The sequence below is a fragment of the Triticum aestivum genome, chromosome 5A, assembly GCF_018294505.1.
Source record: "Triticum aestivum cultivar Chinese Spring chromosome 5A, IWGSC CS RefSeq v2.1, whole genome shotgun sequence".
Taxonomy (NCBI): Eukaryota; Viridiplantae; Streptophyta; class Magnoliopsida; order Poales; family Poaceae; genus Triticum; species Triticum aestivum.
In genome coordinates, this window is record NC_057806.1 from 115106667 (window position 1) to 115117619 (window position 10953).

General features: G+C 49.8%; 1 protein-coding gene across 1 annotated transcript; it reads left to right on the top strand.

Annotated features, from left to right (window-relative positions):
* The first annotated feature begins 5950 nt into the window (after positions 1 to 5950).
* LOC123102547 (pentatricopeptide repeat-containing protein At2g31400, chloroplastic) lies at positions 5951 to 10600 on the top strand. Its single transcript, XM_044523940.1, has 4 exons — positions 5951 to 8299; positions 8980 to 9193; positions 9798 to 9982; positions 10121 to 10600. The coding sequence occupies exons 1-4, from the start codon at positions 6384 to 6386 to the stop codon at positions 10380 to 10382; spliced, it is 2577 nt and encodes an 858-aa protein (XP_044379875.1). The 5' UTR covers positions 5951 to 6383; the 3' UTR covers positions 10383 to 10600.
* The last annotated feature ends 353 nt before the right edge of the window (positions 10601 to 10953 follow it).

The following is a 10953-nucleotide window of genomic DNA, read 5'->3' on the forward strand; positions in this document are numbered from 1 at the left end:
TTGAGCGGCACGGAGGTACGCATCTCCCAAATTGAAGGCATCTAATGCCTCTTGGGAGAAACAAGCGTCGCGAAGAATTGTCCGGCGACGCCTGTGGTTCATGGCACTCTCCATCTCAGAGTTGGTGGCAGACAATCTGTCCACATCCTCCGTCGGAGGAGCGTCCGGTGCGCGCCTTGTGTTCGCCTCCGCCTCCGGACCAGGCTTTGGAGCCTGGCTGGTGGAGGCGCGATTGGCAGCCTCTCCGGATATAGTCCGGCGAGGTCTCTTTGTCCTGAAGAGAGCACGAGTGTTAATATGCCTTGAAGGTATAACACCTGGGATAAGGGGGCGCGCCATACCTTTGCACTGACGCCTCGGTCCGGACTGCACCTCTTTTCTGCCCACGGGGCCCTGCAGCCCCTCGTTGGCTTGTCGCCGCAGGTTCGGCCTCCCGTCTCAAAAACCTCCCCTGCAAAGCTCGGTTGTAATCAGGAAACTGAAAACACGAGAGGGCGGACCCCTATTCGGGGTACTGGGACTTCGATCTCAGTTACCTGGGAGGCCGGGATTAGCCCTGGGTAATCGGCCGTAATGGCCACCAAGGCATTGTCCTTGCTCAATTGATGGAACACTTCATCAATCAGCTCCACAGATAAGTCTGGATCCTCTTGAGAGGCCGGGTCGAGGGACCGTCCTGGGTCCTCGGGTTGTGGAGGAGGGCTGTTTATTTCTTTAACAGTCTGGCGTAGTTCCTGCGTTGAAGTCGTTAGACTGAATATTTAACAATGGGAATATAAAACGGATGGGCAAGTAAATGTGACCACTTACCCAGCTTGGGGGATTGTACATAGAAAATCCACCCTGTGGGTCGACACAGAGAAATTCCTCCTCTTCTCCCTTGTACAAAGCGGACAAGGTCTTTGTTAGAGCCGCAGCCGAATCCGGCCCCTTACGGCCGTAGCGGGTGGCGTCGTCCTCCCCGTTGAAGTCCCACATAGGGTGGCCTCTATACTGTAGCGACTGCACCCCTCGCATGATGCATGCGGCCATGACCCCGATCATGGTCAGTCCGAAATGAGCTAACAATCTTATCCGGCCCATGAGGTAAGAACGTCCTTGTCATTTTCCCTCTGAGGGCTCCGTGGACGCCAACTTAGGCGCTTCTTTAGTGGAGCACTGTCGAACTCAGGGAGGCCGATCCGGACAGGATCCGGCAGCGGGACGTCTTCTATGTAAAACCATTCCGAAGGCCAGTCCTCGGACGCCTTCTTTGGGGTTCCGGATAGATATCCGGTCCCGACGATGCGCCACACTTCGGCTCCGCCCACTTAATATATTAACCCCTTCTGAGAACGGGGCACAAGGCAGAATAGCTCTTTCCACAGCCCGAAATGAGCCTCAACACCCAAAAACAGCTCGCAGAGGGCTATGAAGCCCGCGATATGCAATACGGAGGCAGGCGTAAGATTGTGTAGCTGGAGGCCATAGAACTCCAGGAGCCCCCAGAGAAACGGATGGATTGGAAATCCGAGCCCTCTTATTAAATAAGGGACAAGGCATGCCCACTCTCCTTTGGAGGGATTAGGGGCACTCTTCGCTTGCTCTCTGCCATTATAGATGGCAAGACCGGCTCGAACCGGGACCATATAGGCCGGGGGGAGAAATCCTTGGTCTGGAGCGTCACTAGCTCGCTATGCGGGATGGAGCATCTCTCCCAATATCCAGGCTGAGGGCTGGAAAGGCGAAAGGAGGAGTTGCGATGGCTGGCCATGGTGGAATGGACCTTTGCCGGATGCGCTCTGATGAACACTCGCGAAGGGGAGAAGGTGTGGTTTGGATCTAAATCATCGTCTCCTTAAATGGGCGGCTCATTTACGCGGATAGGGGTGTGGATGTAAAAACACTCAGACTTTTCATATTCGTTTGACACGTGGGAGACGGCCATTATTGGGCGTAGAAGCCAAGGAGCGCAACATTTAAAAGAAACCGGACTTTATTCAACAGGTACACGGAATTTGGAGGAGAACCCGCCTTGCAATGCCGAAGACAATCTGCGCGCCGGACTCATTGTCATTGAAACCTGGTTTGGGGGCTACTGAGGGAGTCCTGGATTAGGGGGTGTTCGGATAGCCGGACTATACCTTCAGCCGGACTATACCTTCAGCCGGACTCCTGGACTATGAAGATACAAGATTGAAGACTTCATCCCGTGTCCGGAAGGGACTTTCCTTGGCGTGGAAGGCAAGCTTGGCGATACGGATATGTAGATCTCCTACCATTGTAACCGACTCTATGTAACCCTAACCCTCTCCGGTGTCTATATAAACCGGAGGGTTTTAGTCCGTAGGGGACAACAATCATACCATAGGCTAGCTTCTAGGGTTTAGCCTCTCTGATCTCGTGGTAGATCTACTCTTGTACTACCCATATCATCAATATTAATGAAGCAGGACGTAGGGTTTTACCTCCATCAAGAGGGCCCGAACCTGGGTAAAACTTCGTGTCCCTTGCCTCCTGTTACCATCCGGCCTAGACGCACAGTTCGGGGCCCCTACCCGAGATCTGCTGGGTTTGACACCGACAATGACCGAATAGCTACACTACACGGTTAACATCATAAGTGCTGATGAGGTCTCACTCTCGGCACTCGATAGTAACCCAGTAGTGTCGAGCAACTAAGGGGAAAGTGATGTGCGGTGCCGGGGCCTAGTCTTCGATCCTGTTTATCGAGTCTTCGATGATGAAACAGGGGCAACAAGGACAAGGTGGGGATCACTCATGGATCACTAACCAACCTATACTAAGCAGTTTAGGATAAGCAGGTAAGGTACAATGAGCAGGTTACAAAAACAGGCTATGCATCAAAATAGGAGCAAACAATAACAGTAGCAAAATCTAATGCAAGCATGAGAGAATAGAATGGGCGATATCGGGATGATCAAAGAGGGGGTTGCCTGGAAGCTCCGCTGAAAGGGAAGAAGGGTCGTCGACGACATAGTCGATCACAGCAGCATCAACAACGGTCTCGGGGTCTACCAGAGAGAAGAGGGGAAAGAAACAATAAATACAGAGCAAACAAGTGCAATACTATGCATGACAAGACAAAAAGCATCATTAGGCGTGTTCTAACGCGATGCTACACGATACCGGCGAAGGGGATAACATCCGGGAAAGTTTTCCCGAAGTTTGGCATTTTCGGACAAACGAACCGGAGGGGGACGGTTGCAGGTTCGCTATGCTAGGGACGTGTGGTAGACGAACGGACCGTGTAACCGGATTTGTCTCGAAATTCTGAGCAACTTTCATGTAGAAAACATTTTCATCCGAGTTACGATTATTTTTCTATGTTTTTTCAAAGTTTTAATGATATTCTGAAATTAACAGATTTAATCTAATTTCGAAAAATAAAATTAAAAGGCTAGGTGCACCAGGTCCAGTGAACCCCACAGTGTACAGGAGGCTGACAGTGGGGCCAGTCAGCAGTTGACTGGTCCATGGCTGACTGGTCAAAAGGCTTAGTGGGACCCAGGTGTCAAAGACACACACTATTTTAGCAGATTATTATTTAAACAACTGGATTAATTTAACCAAGGGTCCCACATGTAATTGACTCATAATTTTAGACAAGGGTTATTTAACCCATGGGGCCCATCTGTCATTTGCTAATAGCCTAAATTAGCACTAAACTAATACAGTACTAAGCTACACTTAACCTAATTAAATAAGGACCGGCCATCACTGGACATAGTCCAGCCAGCCACGCACACAGCCATATACAGGGGCCTTGGCGGCCATGGCTAGGTGCGGTAGTAGAAGAAGCAAGTGAGCAGCAGCACCTAGTAGCAATCCGCGGCAAAAACAAGCAGCAGCAGCAACGCCGCAGGCGAGCAGCGTGACAGTAGCGCAGCAGCTGCGCGCGGGGCACGGCCCGGGCGCGCGTGGCGACGCAGCACGCGTCGTCGGGCGCGACCGGGGAGGCTAGGAGTTCGCGACAAGCGCGGCCAAGCGAGGCAAGGGAGCGGCAGCGGGCGGCGAGCGGGGCAGCGGAGCAGAAATAGGCAGCAGCAGCGTAGTAGAGCAGAGGCAGCAAGCAGAGCAGCGCAAGGAGCAGCAGGCGCTCGTACGTGGACACTGAGGTTCGGCCATGGCGGACTACGGCTCATACAGGCGACTACGACAATGGAATCGAAGGGGGAACAAGGGGAATCGGGGAAGGGCCTCACAGCGGTTCTCGACGACGTGCTCGGGAGGCCGGTGAAGCGTCGAGGGAGGAGATCCGGGGCGGGGAAGCGACGACCGGACGCGGGGAAGACGACCCATGGCGAGCGCTCGGGGCCTCTTGGCTCGAGCCCTTCGGCGTGGTGATGGAGCCGGCCACGACGGAGCTCCCGAACGCCTTCTCGTGGCTTGGGGTGGCTGGTGGCCGCGTTAGTCGGCGACGGCAGCGCTCGGCTCAAGAGTGAGATGCGAGGGAGAGGGCGAGGGGGAAAGTGTCCTAGGGTTTCCAGCGAGAGGGAGGCGGGGCCCTTGTATGCAAGGGGGGAGGCTGTGGATGGCCTCCACGCAAGGCACGGCGCGGCCATGGCCTGCCGATGGGTGCCACGACCCCCCTGCCTCCCTGTAGCAGCAGAAGGTTGGGGATGGCAGGGGTGGGCTGGACCTGTTTTGCTAAAAGGGCCAAGGGTCCAGTAGGTTTAGGCCCCCTTCTTATTTTCCATTTTGTGTTCTTTTCTTAGCTTTGCTTTTTGTTTTCTTTTAATTTTCAACAGCATTTTAGGTTTATAAATATGAGACTTACACAAATATTATCATTCCAAATTAGGTCACTGCCACAAGAAGATTGGCAGTTAAATAAAATATATTAGCATTTTTATAAATCAAAAAGGCATTTAATTTATTGTTTGGCCACTGTTTATTTATTTAAGGGCACTAAACCATTTCATGAAAAGTTGGTTTCTCCACCAGTATTTCCTATGGATTATTTGACACATTTAGAACAATTTAGTTTTGGCATTTTGAAAACTTTAAAAGTTTGACTTGATTTTAAATTTGAATTAGAACGGGTTTTGAAACAACGTGAGTTTATCAACAGTAATCGTGGTGACGTGACAACATTAATGGAGGGTTACTGTAGCGTAGTTATCCGGGCGTCACAGCCGTCCAAGGGCCGTAGTAGACCTAGCCGCCCACCCTCGACGGCCGACATGAGCATCGTCAAGGCTTCGACCAGCCGTCGGTCGGTTTCTCCCACTTCGCGCACAACGTGTTCGACGAAATTCCCTCAAGGTAAAAATTTGCACAAACTTGGATTTTTTTTATGGGACGTGAAGATGTAGTTTGACGGTGATTCCTCTATTGTAGATGAGCTCGTGGGACTCTTCTTTTGTGGATGATTTCTCATTGGATGAGGACATTGATATGCTAGTAGCGATTCCTAGAAGGAAGAAGCCGAAGCACGGCGGTTCCGTATTTGGCCATGAGTACATCCGAAGAGACGGGTTGAGGCGCACGATAGATTAATGCGTAACTTTTTTGGTACTCCGACCCATTTTTTCAAAGAGGTACTTTCGTCGATGATTTAAGATGTCCAAGAATTTGTTTATTTACATTTACAATTCCGTGAGGCAGAGCCTTCGGGCAGAGGAGGAGCTGCGGTCGTGCGGCCGATGGCCCTTTTTACATCACCTGTTGGAGCGACGGGCGCACGGCTGATGTAAATCATCCGTTGAAGTTAGGTGTTTTTGTTGTAAAATTCGCTTTTTTGGTGATGTAAATTTGCATCTAGCAGTTTTTACATCATCTGCTCTAATAAACACAGCACCACCAGCTCAGCTGATTCGGACCTAGTCAGCCCCACATGTCACTCCCACAGACCTCCACCATCTGCCGTTGCAGCCGGGCCACCTCGAATGCCAGCCCCACAGGTCATGGACTTTACACCACCAACAAAACCGGTGACGCTTTCCAGATGAGAAATCTTCCGGAAATAATTCTCTCTTCCTTGCTTGCTCCGGCGTCTTATCTCTTCCCTCCCCCACCCCCGCGCGCAGCCTGGTGCGATCTTCCTCTCCCAGCCATCCAATCCCCAAATCCGCCTAATCCAATCTTATCACCAAATCATTCGCCACTACTAGCATGCTGCCAGCGCGCGGCGACGCAGTAATCGCCGTCGCTGCACGCGGGAGCGATCTTGTTGCTCCGGCCATATAAATATCCTGACTTCCTGGTCGCTGTCTCCCGGGGATTTGCTTCCGGTCCAGCCTGATTGCGGGGCGAGAGATTGGAGAAGCTGTTTGGTTGTGTGGAAGGATTTGGAGGAGTTTGGGAGGGTCTCCGAGGCGGGATACGTACGGTGCCGGGAGTCCGTGGAGGAAGGAAGGTGATTGCCTTCGGTGGCCGTCATGGCGCCAACGACGCACTTCACGCCGTCGCAGGCGCACGCGGCGGCCGCCTCCCACCACCCTGCCGCGGCGGCGGCGGCGGCCCCCGCCACGGCCACGGCCCGGCTGCATGCGTCGGCGTCCGCGTCGGCTCCTGCCGCGGCGGCGGCGCTTTGCCCGCCCTTCCTCGCGGCGGGGTCCCACTCCGTGGCCTGCCCGCCCGTCCAGAACCCGATATTTAGTGGCCCGGCCGCGCCATGGGCGGTGCAGCCCCAGCGCGCCGCTGTAGGGGCGCTTGGCCCTGAGTTCAGGCGGGCGCGCTCCACGAAGAACATCTCCAAGCGCAACAACCGTGGGGCGGGTGGCCAGGACCGCGGCGGGCGCACGTCCTCAGCTGCTGCTGGGCGCTGTGTTGACAAGCTGCTCCGTGTTGCCCCTGATGACCGGCGCGCGCTCGGCGCATCGCTTTCCTCTTTCCGGGGAGAGCTGCTTGGTCCTGATGATTACTGCCATGTCCTTCGGGAGCTCGGCGACAGGGACAAATCTGCAGTCCGTGCGCTTGAGGTGTTCCACGCTGCATTGCCCCTTGTTGGCAATGGCTCCGTCGATAAAGGCAAGCTTTTGACTGCCGCAATCGGTGCACTCGGCAAGATGGGGCGACCAGACCTTGCAAGAAGAGGTTTTGATGCTGGCATTGCAGGGGGTTATGGCAAAACGGTGTTTGCATACTCAGCGCTCATATCAGCATATGCGAGGAGTGGTCTTGCGACCGAGGCCATGGGGGTGCTTGAGTCGATGAAGGGTGCAGGCTTGCGGCCTACCACAGTTACGTACAATGCGGTGATTGATGCATGTGGGAAAGGGGGTGTTGACCTCAGGTTCACGCTCGGATATTTTCGTCAGATGCTACGGGATGGGCTCTGTCCCGACCGGAAGACTTTCAATTCACTTCTTTCTGCGTGCAGCCGCGCAGGGCACTTGGTGGATGCCCGTGCTGTCTTTGATGAAATGACCCATCTTGGCATTGGGCGTGACATTTACACATACAACACATTTATCGATGCAATTTGCAAGTGTGGCAACATAGAGCTTGCTATGCAGGTTCTGCTGGATATGGAAGCGAAAAAGCTGAAGCCAAATGTTGTTACATACAGTACACTGATCGATGGATACTCCAAGCTGGAGAAGTATGAGGAGGCACTCAAGTTGTACGAAAAGATGAAGTCTTTGGGAATTCGATTGGACCGAGTTTGCTACAACACAGTGCTGGCTATTTATGTGAAGACCGGGAAGTATGCCGAAATTGCCATTGTGTGTGACGAGATGGAGGACTCTGGGATTGAGAAGGATACTGTCACTTACAATTCTTTGATTAATGGATATGGAAAGCAGGGACGCTTGGACATCGTCTCTTTCCTCGTCCAAGATATGAGGAGACGCGGGGTAGCTCCTAGTGTACTCACATACTCAACTTTGATAGATATCTATTCAAAAGCGGGAATGCACGGAGATGCATTTAATGTCTATTTAGATTTTAAGGAATCTGGCCTAAAGGCCGACGTTGTTCTGTTCAGCTCTTTCATTGACACATTGGCCAAGAATGGATTGGTAGAGTGGGCATTATCTTTGCTAAATGATATGACTGAGATGGGTATCAAACCAAATGTGGTTACATATAACACAATAATTGATGCATTTGGCAAGTCTAAGGTACACGGTGAGGAGGATCCTGAAGTTGGGGACATGGGCATTGTTGGGGTTTATAATGGCCAGATCATAAGGGCTGCTAATCCAGTGACAAGAGGACGCTCTGCCATTGATGTCCGGATGAGGAGGTCTCAGGAATTGTATTTCATTCTGGAATTGTTTCAGAAGATGGTCCAACAGGGTGTAAGGCCAAATGTTGTTACATTTTCTGCGATCCTGAATGCTTGCAGGTACATCTTGATTTCTTTAACTTAAGCCTTTTAATGCCAAATCTCTCTAATTCTTACTCCCTCTGTCCCATAATATAAGAGCGTTTTTTACACTACACTAGTGTCAAAAACGTTCTTATATTATGGGACAGAGGGAGTAGTATTCTACCACTGGATGCTTATCTAGCCATTTTGTTATTAATTGTGTTGTACTAGTTGAAAGTTAAAAAATTAGTGCTATATTATACTGGAAATTGTTCTCAGTATTCTGCCACTAGATGCTGTCTGGCCATTTAGTTCTAAACTTGTCATACCAGTTGAAAATTTCAAAATTTGTGCTGAATTGTACTGGAAGCTAATTACCTTTTTCCTGTCAGTTTAATTTTTCTAAGTCCAATATGGATGTATGCTTGCACTGGTTAAATTTTAGCCTTCAGAATACATGATCTGCGTATGGAAAATACTATTTATTTTACATCCTCTCATTTTTTGCTGGTTCTAGAAAAGAGTGTAAGCCGAAGATATCCTTATGTCTCCATATTTATTTTGGCCAAAACAGAAGTGTAATACATATGAGGGTTGAGTTAGGAAATCATGTTATTAGTACATAAATCTGAATTAGCAGAGTCACATTGCGCTCCTCTCCAACCTGCAAATCTGGTATACATAACTAACTCTACGCTTTAATTTGGTTCTTGCAGTCGCTGTAATAACTTTGAAGATGCAGCCCTATTACTGGAACAACTTCGCTTGTTTGATAACTTTGTCTATGGTGTTGCGTATGGGCTCCTTATGGGTTACCAAGAAATTTGGTCGCAAGCACAGTCCCTTTTTAATCAGCTGGGACGCATGGATTCTCCAACATCGTCTGCCTTTTATAATGCTCTTACTGATATGCTGTGGCATTTTGGCCAGGTAGGATCTGCTCAAAGTGTACATCTTTGATTTAAGTATTGTGTTGATTCGCAAAAACAGAGATTTTGTGATGTTAAAAAGGTTAAATCCTTGAGTAATCCTTAACAATTTATCGATGCTTAGGGGTAATTTTTATTCTCAACTGACTGGTTATATTTGAATAGATGAAATAGTATCATAGTAATACTTGTTCTTTTATATTAACTTTTAAGTGACTTGTGATAGTTTGTAATCTTTAATATTCCCTTGGTGTAGTGGATTTTGTCATTATCCTTAACCTTAGTATACATGGAATTTGATCTTATCTCTTGAATGAAGATACTCATGATATGTGATAGCCATTCTAATATTTCAATTAAACATTTTTTACGTAGTCTATTGGCATTTTTGGTTAGTTTGGAAGTTGTTTTGAGATTTGTAGTAGTTAAACTGTCCTGAATTTGGTATTTACTGGACAGCTTGATATTTAATTGTACTAAACCATCTTCATATGTAGAGTAGCAAGCGTTGCATGCTATGTAAAATGTTCCCTGTTAAACTGCATACACAGGGCTAATCCATTTGATGAATTGAATGACAAATGTGTGTTCCTTCTTATTTTCAGAGGCAAGGAGCTCAGTTAATTGTGCTCGAAGGGGTAAATCGCCGTGTGTGGGAGAACACATGGAGTGAGTTTTGCTTGGACCTGCACCTTATGTCATGTGGTGCAGCTCAAGCAATGGTCCATGCATGGCTCCTGAATGTGCGCTCTATTGTCTTCGAAGGACGAGCTATGCCTGAGTTTCTAAGGTACTCGATGCTACAACTTATTTTGCTTGTGTTTGTTACATTTACGGTAGTTTTGTGTCTGTGCAAATGCAAAGGCTGTTAACTTTTCCTCCCATCTGTATCTGTATAACTGAAACCATGCTCTGTATATCTGTACAGCATTCTGACAGGGTGGGGAAAGCATAGCAAGATTGCGGGCGCAAGCACTCTTCGCCACGTCATCGAAGCACTTCTCAACTCAATCGGAGCACCGTTTCAGGTTGAGCGATTCAACATTGGAAGGTTTGTGTCGCCCAGCGTCGTGGTGGCTGCCTGGTTGAGAGAATCCGGCACCATCAACATGATACTCCTCAGTGACGAGCGTGCGCAGCGTGCAAGCCCATCCAATCTGGTGCCGAGGTTGGAGGCGCTGCAGTTGTAGCCCGTAGAGCACGGCATACCCCTGTAGCAGCGTTGTCTGTAAGCTCCCCCGCCTCTCCTTAGTTTGTCTTCTGCGTTTCAGAAGACTGTGTAGTGTACTATAGGCTCGCCGAATAGGAGCTTGTTTTGTTGTTGAATCCTGTTGTTAATTGGCAGTGTGCCTTTCAAGTTCCAACTCCTTTCATCAGGGGTGGAGAAAAAAAGTTTAATGAGAATCCACCCGATTGGCTCCCCTGTCCCCGATGGATTGTCGCTTCGTCGACAGCAAGGACCGGGAATCACTGCTCTCAGAGGGTCATCTGCAGCAGGTTAAGATGCCTTGAGTTCTTGTTTTGGTACTCGTCCAGTGAAGGCAGATACCTGGAGCTCTTTTGCTCTTGTTTCGGCAAGTGCCATGGATGGATGACGCTGACACCTCCACTGGCTGGTTCCCCCTTTGGCTCGTGATGCTGCTTTACAAGATACAAGATGCCATCAGCTTTGTTGAAGATGCAAATGGCATCTCCCCGTCCATGAATGATGAGCAAGCAGCCTCTGGCTATGTGGGCAGCTCAAGTGGTTGGCTGACGAGG